The sequence below is a fragment of the Porcisia hertigi genome, chromosome 31 (genome assembly GCF_017918235.1).
Source record: "Porcisia hertigi strain C119 chromosome 31, whole genome shotgun sequence".
NCBI classification, from domain to species: domain Eukaryota; phylum Euglenozoa; class Kinetoplastea; order Trypanosomatida; family Trypanosomatidae; genus Porcisia; species Porcisia hertigi.
The window spans coordinates 80,742-97,257 of NC_090590.1; the positions used below are offsets into that span (position 1 = coordinate 80,742).

A 16,516-nucleotide genomic window follows, 5' to 3' on the forward strand; every position below is an offset into this window, starting at 1 on the left:
GGGATCAAGATGTCAGCTGTGCGCCTCCCCTCTCCTCCCTCTTCCCTTCGTCCCCATCGGGGGCCTCTCTCTCTCTCCACCCTCTGTGTGCGCGTTTGGTAGTATGCGAACTCTCGTTTGGAAAAAAAAACAACAAAAAAACACGAGGAAAACCAACAAGGAGTGGGGGCATGCAAAAGAAATTACAAAGGCAACAACAAAGGGGGGGAGAGGGGGAGAGAGAAATCACAAAATGAGTATTGGAAAGAAAATATGCACAGCGCGTTCAGCGCACACACACACCACACGCACCTGCGTCTTTTGGGTGAAGAGTATAAATAAACGCAAGAAGTGTTCTACGCACTAGAGCGGCGAGCGCTGCGGCACTCTCTCTCCCTCTCTCTTCTCCATCAAGTCTATCACGAGGAGAGCCGTGCTACGAGGCGTGCGGGGCTCTTACGCGCCTTATTTCCTTGATGCTCTCTTTTCTGCAATTTTTCCGGGAAGGCATGCGCGGAGGGACCGCCTCGCCAAGACACCTCATGGAAACGCTGGATAAAAGTGTATCGTGACACATGTATACCCGGCGAGGGAGGGTGAGGGAGGGCCGGTAGAGGCTCAGGGCTCTGCCGGAGAATCATATCCTGTGGGAGGCTGCCGTGCCTCTGTCCCTCGCGCCTTGTCCAGTGCGTGTCGCAACTGTTCATTTTCTCGTTCCAGAGACAAAATCATAGCGTCCTTCTGCGTGAGCACCTCCTCCAGCTGCTGGCCAAGATCGATCCGCAGCTGTGCAATGATCTGCTGCGTGAGACGTTGCTCCAACGCCGTTGCCCCCAGTGAAGTGTTCGTGGATGGGGAAGGCGTAGCGCCTTTGACCCCCGGCAGGGCCCCCTCCGCGGGGGATCGCGATTTCGTGTCGACGTCACGCACGGGTTTTAGGGAAAAGTCAGAAGATGCGCAGCTCGAGAGCACGGCATGTAGCGGCGGCGCGCAACTGTTTGACGTACGCCGCTTCGCCCGGCACCGCGACACCGTCTCCGCCGTCCCATGCGCCGAGGCACGCGTTTTCTGTCGTCCTGTAGAGGAGGATGACTCTCTTGAGCTGCATCGAGTCCAATGCGCTGGTGTCCTCGGCGTCTCTTGCGAGCGCGGCTCCGTGGAGATGTCGGTGGCGATGATGTCAGCAAGAGGGTCGGCCATGTCCATCTCGCCACACAATCGGTGCGCTTTCTTGTAGTCGTGCCGTCGCCTTCGCGCGCGGCGCGACTTCCACCGGGACTCTACGTCGTTCATAGGTTTGCTGTCGACATCACAGCCTTGCAAAGCTGGGATCAGGTGGGGGCTATTCGTTGTGGGGACACCACCTACGATTGGTCGACTACGAGCGACTGGCTGGTAGACTCGTGGCGCATTACGCGCTTTGCTCGGCTCCACAGAGGGGATGCTGAGCCCCTTGACTCGGAAAGCGTACCGCAGCGTGTTATTGGTGTGCTCGTGGTCCACGGAGCTTGGGGAAACAGCGGCGATCATTACTGTTTTGCAGTTCCCAGTGAAGCTGTCGCGCAGCACCTCTGTAAGTCGGGATCCGCGAAACGGAACGTGCCTTTTCTTCTCATCCAAGGCGCGAATGCACTCCTTCAGTGCCAGCAGAGACTTGTTGATCTCCGCCCCCTCGAGCCGCGTTATTCGGTCAAGTGCGGCCGTGTCAGCTGCCCGCTCGCTTCCAGCCAGGTCGACAAAGTTGATGATGCCTTTGGGGTCAGAGTGGGTGCTGTCTTCAATGCGAAGCGAGAGAACGGCGTGGGAGCGGCTAGAGTGCTCGTTAGCCGTAGTCGCACCGGTGCGACGCTGCTCCATGCCGGACTGCACCAGTTCCTTTAATTCTTCGAGTGCTGTGACGGTGCGCCACACGATGCCGCAGATGTTCACGCGGCGATTGGCATCCTCACGCAGGACGATAGGGTGTCGCGAGTTGAGCAGGTCGTATAGAGAATTGCAGTAGATCTCAAAGAAGGAGACAGCCAGCTGCTGTCCTGGAAGCATTCGCTCGAGGAGTTCTGCCGCAGCTTGCAGATAGACCCCCTTCTCTGTCTCGGTCCCTATCATCGTGTGGGTCTTGCCACTCCCCGTCTGTCCGTAGGCGAAGCAGGAGGTGCTACCACCGGACAGGCTGACGTCGAGAAGATCTCTTACGGAATGGGTGTAGACGATATGGTTTGTGGCCTCTTCCCCGAAGACGCTGTCAAACGTGTAATCGCTATTCTCCTCGTAGGTGGTCAAGTCCACGCGCTGCTTTGTTGCGGCGATGCGAACGTGTTCTTTGTGGACCTGCACACAGTCCACACCAGGGTCGCCAGGTGCCATGGGGCGCTTGCGTACAACCACTGTGATGCGGCCACCTCTGCTCTTCCCGCGGCCATTCGTCACGGAGGGTTCCCTCACCGCAACCGGAACAGTCGGAGTTTGTGCCGGCAACTTGGCCGTGACTCCATTTGCTGGCTTGCGAGCCGAAGGGCCGGATGCGAGAGCACCATTCTCACAACCGGGTCCTGCTCTGGGGGAGAGATGGGGGTACCCACGCGGTGAGGGTGGAGGGGATTTTCCTCCCAAAGCCGACGACCCCACACACAAACGCTCTCTTGTCTCACAAGACGTGACTTTGACCAAAGGCGGTGGCGCACTCGATGAGTCGAGGGATGCGCTCATCCGCGTGCCTGCACGGGGCGCCTTAGCGTGTGGCGCGCTTGAAAGCGGCTGGGGGTCTAAAGCGGGTTGAAGCGGGCTCGTAGAAACCTTGCGCACGCCAGGCAGTGGTGGCGCCTCTAAAAGATCTGTGAGCTCGCTGGCAGTGCTGTGATGCAGCGGGGTGGATAAGCGATCGATGCGACGACTCGAATCGCGCGGTGCACCAGGGGCAGACTTTTGACGCCGCTCGTCGCGAGCATTGAGGGTGGATTCCGAGAGTCGTACTCTGGGTGCCACCTCGCCACGATCTCCACCACAATCCAAGTCCGCAAACAGGAGGCAGAGGGAGTTCAGCTCGCGGTTCAGCGACGAGACGGACGGGAGTACAGCGCTGTGAGAAAACTGGGGTTGCTTTTCTGGTGTGCTGTCGAGCATGTGAGGCCTGACAGTATCACCATGAGTTATACGCGCAAGGGGCGCTTGAAAAAGGGTGTGCGGCGCCGCGCCGTCATCTAGCGAGCCCAGGGGCAGTAGTGTTGGAGACGTAGGGAGGACACAATTTTCTGCACCGGAAACGAGTCGGCGCAGTCTCTGAGCTTCAGGTTCAACTTTAGAGGCCCATAAGCTGTCTTTTTTGTTAGTGACCATCGGAGTCGGTGTGTGTGTGTGTGTGTGTGTGTGTGTGTGAGAGAAAAAGTCACTGTACCCCCTGCTGTGTCGGTGTATATTTATATATTTATATATAAAAAAAAAAGGATAAACCCAAGACAAAAGCGCTGAGCAGGGCGTGTACTGTGCACAGACGGAAAGCAAACAAAGCATGTGTGGACAGAGAGTGAGATTGTGGGGTGGGACCAGTACGAAGATGTCATCTACCAGGGAATCACCTGCCTTGCACACACCATTCATCGACTCACGTACCGAGTCGGGGAGAAGAGGGGAGGGGGGGGGAGGGTGCCGCCGTCCACATAACACGCGACCAAATAGATGCGTGTTCCTCACACGTCTAATGAAGTACCAGATGCACTGTAAATGCAAGAAAATGAATCCGAAAATAAGTGTGTGTGTGTGTGTGGTGCAGGGTAAAACCGCTCGCCTAACTCGGACACTTTCCCTTTGCTTTGCTCCTTTTGGAGAGACCCGCCGATGGCACACAGCCAGCGGGAACTCCAATGGGGCAGAGTGGGAAGTAGACAGGGCACGCAGCTCACACTCAGACACACACACACACACACACCGAAAGCTACAGGAGAGAGGAGGGAGGGAGGGAGAACAAATGAAATCGGTGCCAAAGGACATAACTCGAGAATTAGCGGGTGCCTGTGCATGGCCATTCCCCCATTATGGATGTTGACAATCGGTTCGATTTTTTATTTTTTCTCGTGTTCTTCTTCTCCCCTCCCCTCCCCCTCGCGCCCATTTTTTTTTCAATGACGACAGAGTTCGTCTAGCCTCTCAATCGTAGTGTCCATGCAATCACACGGCATGTCACCGAGACTGCAGGGGATGAACTGCGTAGACGCAATGCGCAGGTACCAGGTAGAAAACACGGTTTGCATGGTTTGCACTGAGAGCACGCGCTGTGCCATGGCCTCTGCGTTGACCCCCAAGTCGAACTTCGAGGGAACAATAGGAGGACCAAAGAAAACAACGCTGCGCACGATATTCTGTGCTCGCAGGCCACTTACCGCTGCCTGGCTGCCGACAGGACCGTGTCCAACAACGTAGACGTTTTCGTGATCACCATCCAAGCCAGCGAGAAGCTCGCGCACGACGACTGCGGTGTCTTCAAGGGAATGCTTCCACCGCAATGGCACCATTCCCTCCACAAACGTCAAGTAAGGCAACACGCAATCAGCGTACGACGCAGGCATAAGGAATGAGAGGAACGAAAACGCGTACGCGTCGATCCACATCGTCATGGACTCGATCAAAGCTATGAGGTCGTCGCCGGGACGTGCCGTAACGACGGTGGTGCTGACAGTAGCCGTCTCTTCGCGGAAAGCGTCGAGATGTATTGGAGCGGAGGCGCCTACTTTGGGGATCGGCACGCGCTTGAAAGAGGGGAACCATCGGTTGAGATCTGCTTCCTGCGCAGCTACATCCTTGTTGAGCCCCAACTTCGCGAAGAGGGCCATGCCCGAAACATCGAGAGTTGGGCTGAACTGCATCAGGCAGAGTGGGGGCATCGCGTCACGATGTGCCCTTTGCACACTTGCAGAGACCAAAACGTTAGCGCCACCGATGAGCGGCTCTGAAGGAGTCCGATTTGTGGTCGTCGGGCACCGCGAGATGGCGGCCGTGTTGAAGCGACTCGCATAGTTGGGCAACAGTTGCTCACTGACGGAGCCCTCGTAAACGTCAGTGAGACTAAAGTGACCTATCAGGCAGCAGGCGAGCAACGCCAGTGTGAAGCTAACAGACATGCTGAACAGGCCCAAGCTGTTGAACGACTCGTTTGTGCGCAGGATGCACAGCACGAGGTGCACCGCCAACGCCAGCACCAAGAGGCCAAGGCGGTAGTTCAACACCGTCAGGGCGACCACACAACCAAGAAGGTGGAGCAGCAGGAGGAGCCACGAGATGCGAAAGAGCCACCGGCGCACCACACCGCTCCACGGCCCGTACACGGTAACCATCCCGGTGATGAGAAAAAATGTCATTATGAAGAGCACCGACAGCATCGCCCCACTCCCGTCTCCACTCCAGCCTTTCTTGGTGAGGGTAAAGAGAGTGTTCATCCAAAAGACGGATGCGTAAAAGGCGCAGCTAATCACAATGTCGGACGAGGAGCCCACGTTGCGCGCAGCCGTGAAGACGGCACAGAGCAGCAGCAGCACCGCTTGCGCAACGACGGCGGCGCATAAAAAAAAGAGGCCACCGCCGACAATAAACGCGACACCCATGGCCACCGACAGCACCCCCATTACCGTAAGCATGATCACCTCCGCCGGGGGGCAACGCTCTTTGATGTGGTCTTCGCCCATCTCGACCTCCATGAGGAGGTACAGGGTTGTCTCGGCGTTATTTTGCCGGCTTCCGTGCACGTACGAGCGCTGGTTGAATGACCGAAAGCCAAAGGCAAAGATCAAGTGATGCATGAAAATAAGGCACACGGCGACGATCCATCCGTATGCCAGACTGTACTGCAGCCCGATCAAAACGTTATAGCGAGTGGCCATGACGCAAAAAAGAATAAAACAAGCGCTACTGCAGCTGACGCTGATGGCCAACTGGAAGAGAAGGGCCTTGCCACCAAACGCCTTGAGCGCCTGCACGACACGCCCCTGAAACATGCTACGGGCCACGTCGAAGCCGCGAGAACAAAAAATAACGAATTGGGACATTACGACGACAAAGGCAGCGCCGTAGGGGAAAACGTTGAACGGACTGAGAAACATTGCGAAAAAAATGTTGATGAGTGTGATGACACCGAGCACCACGATAAAGCAGGTGCCCACAAGGAAAAAAAAGGAGGTAACCATGAGACATAGCCACAGAAACCCTTTCGCTATTTGCAGCATGGATGGCGGTAGCCCGGCAAGCAGTTTGTCGCCTTGCATCACATTCCACTCCCGCCGCAAGGTGCACCGATCCTTTATCTCCAACTGCACAATCTGCAGCCACTCCCGCTCGTGCATCTCTGCGAGGTTGAGGCGGAAAAAAGACTCGATCGTGATGAACTGAGTGACGTAGTCGATGAAGAGGTCCCGTTGCGGTGATCTCAACAGAGAGGAGTTGTTGCGCTGCGCCAGGCCTCGCGACCAGGAGGCGCGCAACTCCACACTGTCCGTCCCGAACGTGATCAGGTTGGCGTCATCATCGATGTCGAAAACTTGGCAGACAGGCGTATGAGGTGCGAGGGATCGTACCGTGATGGTGTCGTTTGTAATGAACGACGGAGGCCCGCCTATCTTATACGAACTACCAAGGGGCTGCTCATACTGGGAAGCGGAGGGCTCCATGATGCTGTGCTTCAACGCAGCCATCTGGGACTGCTGATCGAGATAGCCAGCACTGCGGAGGCTGTTCAACTCCCACTCCTTCACACCCTCACCCCGAATGATGGCCTGTTTAAGTTGCTGAAAGTAGTCACGTATGTCGATGGCAAAACGGTCGTAGTTCTCCTGACGATCGCAGTCGTTTTTTCCGCCCAGCTCGACCGGGAGCACGTCGGCGTCGAAGAGCTCCAAAAGTTTCCCGCTACGGATGTCGCTGTCGGAGATGATCTTGATGCGATCAGACACAATCGCCGGCAGTCGCGAAAAAATCGGCTTTGCCAGCGCCGCGAGTAACCGGCCCATCTTGCAGATGTAAATCTTGTCCACGCATCCCGGATAGAACCTTGCAATGCGCAACGCGATGTCAGCCTGAAGAGTCATGTCAAGATTGGTCATCATGCTGGCTTTCTCTTGATTGATGAGCATGGCGATCTGGCACCGCTGGTTCTCTGGCCGCAGCCGTGTGCCATAGCTGACAAACATGTCAAAATTCATTCGACTTTCCTCGCGGCGCGCCGCTGACGGCTTGTCGCGCGCTGTCGATACATAAAAGGTGACACGACCCGCCTTGTCGTTCCCGATGATTTGAATGATGCCTTTGCGCATACTCTCCATCATCCAGTCCGTGACATTGTACGTCGCCAGCTGCTCCCGCTCAAACTCGGCGCGGCGCCGCAGCTTTGCTACGGCATCATCAATGTTGTAGTTTTTGTTCTCCAGAAATCCGTAAATCCAGCAGTCAAAGTAGTTATGGTGAATTGCCATCCGCCGCTTTACCTCATCGACCTCCGCCTGGTGGGCCACGGCGTCGAGGCCAATGGAGAGCAACACCGGTGCATTTGACATCCCATTCAAGAGTCAAACAATAGCGGGAGACAGACGTATGTGAGGGGAGCCATGAGGAAGCTCATCACAACATGCCAGCGAAGCACTCTGGCAAATGGGCAATAGAGAGAGTGGAGGAGGAACCAGAACAGGCAGAGGGGGGGAGGGTGAAGAGCTGAAACAGACGAGGGAAGGGAGCATGGGAAAAAAAAAGACAACACACGACCCCTATTAGCCGGTGGCGCAGCTCATACACGGGAGATGACATTGAATGAGAGAACCTGCGGAAAAGACTCCTTGTCTGGCTGCCCCACGGCGAAGATGTTCAAAAGAGCGCCCGCATTTTCCTTTTTTTCGTTTGTTCCTCCTCCACTCGTTTCTCACTTTCGATCAATAAAAAACACATGAAGTGTACACACACACAAATGTGTGGGGATGTGCAAGCGATGGCTCCTGCGCACACGGAGCACACACACACACATACATACACACAACGAAACTGTTAGAGAGAGAGAGGAGGGGGGAGAGGGGTACACTCGCTTTGACTGTATCAACGCAAGCAGATGGGAAAAAAAATAAAGAGGGAGACACACACACACACACATACACACAAAACAATTCAGGGTATCGCAGAGGCACCCATCCATCCCACCGCTTCGTCTCGGTCCGGCACATTCGCACAGACACATCCTTACATACGAAGAAGGGGGAGGCTGATTGCGTTCGAGGCGTTCATGTTGAGGGAATGTGCCTACGACCTTCTGCGTCACCACAGGCTGCCAGTAATGCCTCGGAGAAAAACTGCGGCCGTGTGCAGTAAAAAGCTGTCCCACCGCACGGGATACGCTGGCTAATGGTGGAGTCCTGACCACCGATGTAGTTCAGTACACCGTGGTAGGCGCCGATGGAGAGAACAAAGCGGTGGTACTCATCGTAGCGCACCCCGAGCTTGCGGGAGCAATGCAGAAGACCGGGAGAAGAAAACACAACGGCATGCGTCTTCGCCTGTGCGGCTGCTGCAGACAGGACGCCACCCGCTACGCCGCTGCCAGTGACTAGGGTGGTGGTTTGCATTTGGCTCTGTCTGAGGTGCAGAAAATCTCTGATGTCGTCCACGACAACGTTTGTGGCGAAGGGGATCATCCGCGAGGCAAAGGACATCACGAATACTACGGTATCCACCCAATCGTACGGCATGAAAATAGAGAGTGGAAACAAGGCGATGGCGTCAACCCAGTTCATCATGGCCACAATACACGATATGGCGTATCGGTTTCTCAGCACGAAGACAGTTGTGTCTGTGATGGCTGGCAACACAAACTCATGCATTTCCCATGGGATATCGCCCCCGTTGAACTCCCTCACAGGGCCTTTGTAGATGACGCCGCGAGGGCCGAACCAGTTGTTCAAGTCGACGTTGAGTGCATCTATTGTGCGGGCGCCTACAAGCTCGTTCAGCAGAGCGATGTCGAGCACACGGAGTGAGTTGTCCTGGCCCATCTGCAGCGTGCAGACGGGATAGCGGTGATAGAGATCCAACATCGACAGCGGTGCATCGGTGGGTAAAACAGAGGCGAGGCTCTGCGGTTTTGTCGTCGTGGGTGTCGTGCCATACCAGCCAAGCAGCGTGCACGAGACGCCAAGCAGCACCACCGCCGCGGCGAGAAAAAACGAGGCGTGAATGCCGGTGAGGGTGCCGGGAGCGAAGGTGATGTTCAACGCGTTGTGGAACATCATAGCAAAGCAGAACAGTCCAATGCGCCAGCCCACCAGAGGAAACAGTGAAATCCAGCAGCCGAAGATGTACGCTATGACAATCATGTACGCGACCCGCAGAAGCCAGCTTTGGCCAGAGCGGCGCAGGCAGGCGAGAGCCAACAGCACAAAGACCCCGTTCAGTGTCGACACGACAATCACTGAGGACCCGTAGCTGCTCTTGTAGTGGAGGAAGCCAAGGACGAAGGTCACATAGCACCACGCCAGGACCATCATCCAAAGTGTGAAGCGCAACAGAGACCCACTCAGCGTATTCGATAGGGCATCGGAGTAGTAGTGAACCACGTACGCCGCAATGACGGCCGAAGCGAAGTTGGCGGCGTACAGGGAAACCATTCGGCTGATGATGAAGGCGATTCCGAACAGCATGCTAACGACCAGCGGGATGCCACAGATGACGTACGAGGAAGTGCGGAGCATGAAGCGCGCGTCAGGCTCTCGATGCTGCTCCTTCGAGGAGTTACCGAAGTTAAAGGCAAGGAAAAAAGGAAGTGCGGCAAGTCGATTATCCGCGTCACGCGCCGCCGGGGAGGCGAGCAAACCAGTGAAGAAAAATACGTGCATAAAAACGATCACGAACAATGTGCTCATCCAGCCGGTCGCGAAGGATACTTGAAGGCCGCGCAGCGGGTTCTCGTTCACGGCGTACACACAGAAGATAACGAATTGGGTGATGAACATCACAAAAAACAGAGACACCTCCGCCATCGCACCCCAGTAACTTCCGAGGCGCTCAAAAGGAGGTATGACGTTGCGGTGGTAGACCGCCAAGATGCAGTCTGCCGCGCGTGTGCAGAGGGAAGCGCCTTGGATGGCCACCATGAGCAGCACCGCGCTCAGCGGGAAAACGTAGCCGGGCTTCACAAAAGAGGCAAAAAACATGGTGATGATGATGTCGGCGCAGAAAACAACGCAGAACACAAGAGCGGCGAGGAAGTAGACCGTGTTAAGTACAGTGATAGCCACCAGGAGGGTGCGATAGAGAGCGCGCAGAGGATAGGGAATACCGACGTACCACTTTCGATCCGATACGTCCAGCCCGCGAACGCCGCGCTCGGTGGTCGTTTTGAGACCAGAGACAAAGCTGTCAAGAATTTTGTAGCGTTCTCCGCTTTCGCTCCTTTCGACGGCCGTACGCCAGCGCAGCAACTCATCCAAGAAGAAGAGTGCAAGGCTGTCTGGAAACGGCGCCACCACTTTCGCCCACGACATCGTCATCCCCGCACCGGCCTCTCCGTAATCAGCGCCATGGTACTCTGGCGATAAAAGGTACGACCCCTCTGTGAAGCACGTCTTGAGCGACTTCAAATCCGAGTCAAGGTTCTGGCTTGCGTCTGCGATGTGCTGCAACGAGGCCTGTGAATCCCCCAGCAGTTTCGGCCAAATGGGGTCACCTGGAGCGAAGTTGGTCGAGGGCTCGTGCGACAGCAGTTGCGCCGGGAAGTCACGCACTGACTGCAGTAGAGTGTCCGCATGGGACGTCGCCGCAGCGGTACCGTGGGCGCCGCTCCCCTCGTGTGCTGTCGCGGGGTGGATACCGAGGCACTCCAGCTCGTAATCCTTCACAGTGAGCCCGCGCTCATTGACCGCCCGCTTCAGGTCCGCGTAGTACTTCTCCACCCGATCCGCGTACGCGCACCAGTGCTCCTCGTCGTCGCACTTGTTTTTACCACCAAAGGCGACTGGCAGCACCTCCTCATCGAAGAGGTCCAGCAGCACGCCTTGTTTGATATCATGTTCATCAATAATTTGAATTCGATCCGCCACAATGCCGGGGAGGCGCTTGAAGATGGGCTTTGCTATGGCGGCAAGAGTACGGCTCATCTTGCAGATGTACATTTTGTCCACACCCCCTGGGTAAAACTTTGATATGCGCAGCGCGATATCGCCCTGGAAGGTCATGTCGACATTCTTGAAAAGGCTCGCACCTTCCTGGTTGATGAGCATAACCATCTGGCAACGTTTGTTCTCCTCCCGTAAGCGCGTGCCGTAGCTCACAAACATGTCAAAGGAGCGGCGCTGCTCTTGGCGAAGCTTTGCCTGTGGGTGGTCGCGCTTTGTGTTGACGAGAAAGGCAACACGCCCCGCCTTGTCGTTCCCGATTTCACTAATGATACCTGCGCGCATCGACTCTCGCATGAAGTCCGACAGCTCGTAAGAGGCGAGCTCATTCACCTCCATAGCAAAACGCCGATGCAGCTTCTCCACCGTCTCCTCAACGTTAAACTTTTTGTTTTCGAGGAAGCCGTAGATCCAGGCGTCAAAGTAGCCGTGTTTGATATCCAGATGTCGTTTTACCGCATCCACCTCGCCACGGTGGGAGATGGCGACGGCGCCCAAGTCACGGAGAGAGGTGTATGTAGAGGCCATTGTGTCACTGAGAGTAGTACAATGGGCGATACGTGATGGGGAGGGGGGTGGGTAGGTGGGGTAGAGAGAAAGAGAAGCTGTAGATGCCCGATGAGCAAAAGAGGCGAGGGAGCGGGCAACGACGACGACGACGGCGTTGTGGGGATGGGGGGAAGGGGAAGGGAAAGAGAGAAATCTCTACCCCCCACGTGGTACTCTCCCTCCCTCCTCCAGACAGGCGGCTATACAAATGAAGACTGCCGCGGTCAGTCAGCAAAGTCGATGAAACGAGAAATCACAGTGGTTGCGGTTGGGAAAATGAGGGAACATTTCGGGGCCCCGTTTGCAGCCGCGTGAGCGCGGCCGCAGAAGCCAGCCACTCCATTGACCGAGCCCATCACCGAAGAACTTGGGGACATCTTTGTTCGAGGGCGGCGGGGTGTCGAGTTCTCTGGTGTCCATTAAACACCATGCACCGAAAACACTGAGGGTGAACATTTATCGACAAAAAAAGGGGGGTAACACGCCACGGCCAGGCCACGGGGATTCACATTAAATCTGTATACAGGCAAGGCTCCCTTTCTCCTGCGCACTTGCATTACACCAACGTGAATGGGGCTGTGTACAGACTTCGCACTCAGACGACACACACCGCGTTTGCACAACAAAAGAAAGAAAAGAAAGAAAACATTTTCAACACCTGAGATGATTGTGTTGTACATGGCAGAGTTTCAAGACCATACCCACACCCTCGATGATGAAAGATCGTCCATGTGGAAGCGCGAGGGGGGGAGGGAGGGATGACTGGCCACGGTGTTCATAAGGTGGAGGAAGAAAAAGGTGAGACCATCCATTCTCTCGGACACAGACGTTGCAAAGGGGTGGGTGGGGGAACAGGGGCGAAAACTTATGCCTGAGCATTTCAAGGATTGGGGGGGGGGGAGAATGGTCTATCGTTTCCCCCACCAGTTCACCCTGACGTGCCCACAAGCAAAAAAAAGGCTACAAGAAGAAAACGGCGGGTCGGAGCCACAACGAGACGACATCAACGCCACGCCACAAATCGCTGAGAAAAGAGAGCGACGTTGGGGTGGGAGGTGAGGGGTGAGAAAGGGGCGGAACACAGAAATACGGAGAGAGGGAGAGGTCCCACCGGAGTCGAACTCCACGCGCGCTCAAACCCGGACACAAACCACCATACCCGATACGCGTATAGTCCCCAGAGCGCAGCGGCAAAGGGAAGGGATGAACAGCGAAATTGCCCCACCCGCTGTGTTCCTCCGGATGCCGACAAGTCGATGCGGCGCAACGGAGGATGACCGGCACACTGCTGCAGAGACCCAAATCGAGAGGAACATCCGTATTCATGATCAAGACAGCCCGCAGATATGCACCAGCAGTTATCAGTCCAGGAGAGCTGGAACAATAAAAAAGAAACGTTGAACCAAAAGCATTTTTTTTAAACAATCTGACGTTAATAAAAAAAAGAAAGAGGAGAGAGGGGGGATCCCTCAAGTAGGGCAAGTGCACCAAGTGATGGTCGGTTTGCTTTAAAGGAGGAGTCGAGAAAGAAATGTAGAAGGAGGGGGGGAGGAGGGGGGAGGAAGAAACAAACCAAACTCATCCACAAACATTCACAGTGAGTGAGGAAGAGTGAGTGGAAGGTGAGAATGAGGGAAAAACACACTCACATTTCATGGGAAAACAAGTGGGTGGAGGAGCAGCTGGTGTGCGCAAGAGCACCGGGAGTGAAGGCTTTAACGCCTCACTCAAGTGGAGTAGAGCGGGGAGAACTCGTCTAACACCCAGCCCCACCCTTCTGTTTCCATCGAAAAGAACGCCCCGCGACCCGTGCCTCTTGCATTCCTTCTCCCTGAACTCCCTCTCTTGTCCAAAACGTCCAGTTAGAGCCTCCCCATAGAGAGCTAGAAACAGAGGCAGCGGCGAACGCACTTGTGTTCCCGCAGCACCAGGGAGACGGAGCTCCAGCTGCGAGAATACAAGACCACGAATTCGTGCCGCTGAGGACCACAAGAGTGCGCACGGAGGCAAGGAAGTAAAGGGGAGAGAGGACTTTCTGCGTGAGGGTGGGTGCGCGGTGTCGGCGGTATCGTTTGAGGGCATCGTGTGTGCTGGTGGCAGCCGATTGGGCGACGACTTGCATAAATGCGCGTGACTCCAGGGAGATACGAGAGTAGGGTGAGGAGGGGGGGGGGTCCTCTCGCGTCCAAGAGAGGGAAAAACGTGAGAGAAGCGTCATCGGTGCCGCTCACCAAGTGTTTCTCCTCTTGCGTTTTTTTTTCAGCGCGCCCGCATAAAAAAAAAGAAAAACGCGGGTGCACATCCACACACAGGGCACGGCTACCACGAGAGGAAAGCACCGTGGATGGCGGCGCTGGTGCCCCACACTACGGCAATCACACCAACAAGCAGCAGCGCGTAGGTGCCCACAAAGTGGCCCCAGCCAACGGATTTGATCGAGAAGCCGCCAGAGTACATCATGAAGAGAGACGGGAAAATGAAGCCCACGAAGCCGCCGCAAAAGCCGCCCAGTAGACCAAAGACAGTGGTGATGCGTGGGATGAAGAGCCCGGCAACGAGGGCCACTGCTGCTTGTACGGCGCACAGGATGGCATTCTTCCACCACGGCACACGAGCTGCCTCAGTGCCCACAAGGTAGTACACGCAATCGCGACACGGAATCAGGTGCAAGGCAAAGCCCACGCAGATCTTGAGCATCATGCCCACATACGAAACAGCCATGAGATAATCCTTCATGGGATTGTACATGGCCAGGATGGAGTCTTTCACCTCCGGACCAAAGTCGAGGTAGCCGAACAAACCGGTGAGAAAGTACAAAATCGCGCACAGCGACAAGCCGAGCAGCGCCGACATGAAGACGCGCCGGACGGAAAATTTGTACATCTCACGAGAAATCTCCGGCGCGTTCACCTGGGCAATGAAGGCGAACATCAGACTTGACAGCCCGTTGATAGCGGTGTTCCCAGTTTGGAACATGACGAGATCGTCTCTCATGCCACGGCGGTGCAGGGTCTGGCCGGAGTGAATGATGCACGTGATCGTGAAGAACACAACAAAGAGGATGGCCACGGTCGAAATGATGCGCAGTGAGTTGATCTCCTTGAGCAGGCACATCGGCAGGATCACGAGCATCCACAGCGCCGATGTGACGAGGCGGTACCCTGACTCCGACTGGATGTAGTCCGAGACAGTCGGCGAGTTAGACAGGAACCCGGTAAGGATGCTCTTGAGGGCAATGATGTACGACACATCCCCACCGAAACAGAGCACCCACATCACGAAAACGACGAAGTAGTCCCAGCCGCGGCCCATCAAGCGACGCGCGATAATCTCCCAGTTGTACAGCCCGGTCTTGTGTGACACGATGGCGAGCAGCACAAAGGAATACACCGCCATGGTCACAACGACAACCAGGTAAATAGTCGCCATCGACATCCCACTCATCTGAAAGGCCGCAGGGAGTCCGATAATGCCGCCGCCAATGGTGGAGCTGGCGATGCTGAAGGCCGAGGCAAGGATGCCACCATACGGCATGATCACCTGCAGCGCTCGCAGCACGGGGTTGGTGGTATGGCGGCGACGCCACACACGCTCCTCACGTTCGCGCCGGTCCGCCTCGATCATCTGCTGCGCAATGTCCATATCGGTGGACTGCTGCTTGTCTGCATCTGCTGCTGACTCTCGCTCATTCATCGAAGAGCTCGACTCCAGCCCCGTGGTCCTCTTGGCTTTGGCATCGGCGAGATCAGCCCCCACCACTATCTCATCTGTTAGGCACTCCTCGCTGCCGTCATTGTTCAGGATGTGCAGCCCGTCCTCACCGTACTCTGGGGGGTCCTCCGGCATGTTTCCTGGAGTCACCGCGTCTGGCACGCGCCACCGATTCCCCGCATTGTTGTTGTTGGTGCAGTCGCCTCTGTTGGTTGGCATTTTGTGCGCTGCGCTGACTTGTGAAAGAAGGACGAAAAGGAGGGAGTGGGGGGGGGGGGGGATGGAGGCGCGGCGTTAACTTTTGTGTATTCCTCGTGTGACTCACGCGCTGCTGCGGTGTGTGTATTACCGAACCCTTTTCACGTGGTGTGTGTGTTCAGGCGTTACTGCGTATCGATGAGAGGGGGGAGGGGAGGGGGGGGCATGGAATGCGATGGCAGAGGGTATCCGTGTACATACCAGCCGAATACAGTGGGCAGGTGATGGTACGCGCGTGGGCAAGGAATGGGGTGGTGGGACAGGGGAGCGGGAATAAGTGTGATGAAAGTGCAGGTAAAAGAAAAACACATGGAGCAAAACGGGGACCGGGCGACATCACTCCGAGGCCACTCACTCACGGTGGCCACGGGAAAAGGAGGCGGGAAAACGCCGGGACGCCGTTGTAAGAGAGGAGGACGCCATTTGTGCGCGCACACTCTCTGAAGAGCAAAGCACCGCGCTAGACGCACTGTGTCCCAGCGGGGCATTGGCAGGAGCGCTCAGGCCGCTTCACTCTTCTTGTGTCGCTTCTATATTGACTTTTTCAGAGGGAGACACCACAATACATACATAGAGACAAAGACAAAGAGAGAAAGAGAAAGAGAAAGAGAGAGGGGGCACGGGACACAATGCACGCGCAGTGATTCATTTCTGAAAAAAAATTATTTACCCGTCCCTCCCCCAGCAGTGCGTGTCACCACCGCCACAGTCTAGCGTGTGGAGGGGAAGAGTCAACACGAACACGTCCCAAGTCCTCCATTTTCTCCGCACCAGCCTTTGAGGGGGCAGCTGCATGGCTTGCTTGCCGACGATGACACTCATCGCCAAGAGGAAGAACACCCAAAAGGAGATGCAAAAAAAAAGAAAACATTTGACTCATCTCTGCGCCG

General features: G+C 55.9%; 4 protein-coding genes across 4 annotated transcripts; all 4 read right to left on the reverse strand.

Moving 5' to 3' along the window:
• Positions 1–597: 597 nt before the first annotated feature.
• Positions 598–3,312, reverse strand: JKF63_03769 (uncharacterized protein; the record flags this gene model as incomplete). Its single annotated transcript, XM_067899767.1, has 1 exon — positions 598–3,312. One exon carries the CDS (start codon positions 3,310–3,312, stop codon positions 598–600), a length of 2,715 nt encoding a protein of 904 aa, XP_067754973.1.
• Positions 3,313–4,091: 779 nt separating this feature from the next.
• JKF63_03770 (uncharacterized protein) lies at positions 4,092–7,511 on the reverse strand (the record flags this gene model as incomplete). The annotated part of the gene is made up of 1 exon (XM_067899768.1): positions 4,092–7,511. The coding sequence occupies one exon, from the start codon at positions 7,509–7,511 to the stop codon at positions 4,092–4,094; it is 3,420 nt and encodes a 1,139-aa protein (XP_067754974.1).
• Positions 7,512–8,222: 711 nt separating this feature from the next.
• Positions 8,223–11,636, reverse strand: JKF63_03771 (uncharacterized protein; the record flags this gene model as incomplete). The annotated part of the gene is made up of 1 exon (XM_067899769.1): positions 8,223–11,636. The coding sequence occupies one exon, from the start codon at positions 11,634–11,636 to the stop codon at positions 8,223–8,225; it is 3,414 nt and encodes a 1,137-aa protein (XP_067754975.1).
• Positions 11,637–13,976: 2,340 nt separating this feature from the next.
• Positions 13,977–15,503, reverse strand: JKF63_03772 (uncharacterized protein; the record flags this gene model as incomplete). Its single annotated transcript, XM_067899770.1, has 1 exon — positions 13,977–15,503. One exon carries the CDS (start codon positions 15,501–15,503, stop codon positions 13,977–13,979), a length of 1,527 nt encoding a protein of 508 aa, XP_067754976.1.
• Positions 15,504–16,516: the final 1,013 nt, after the last annotated feature.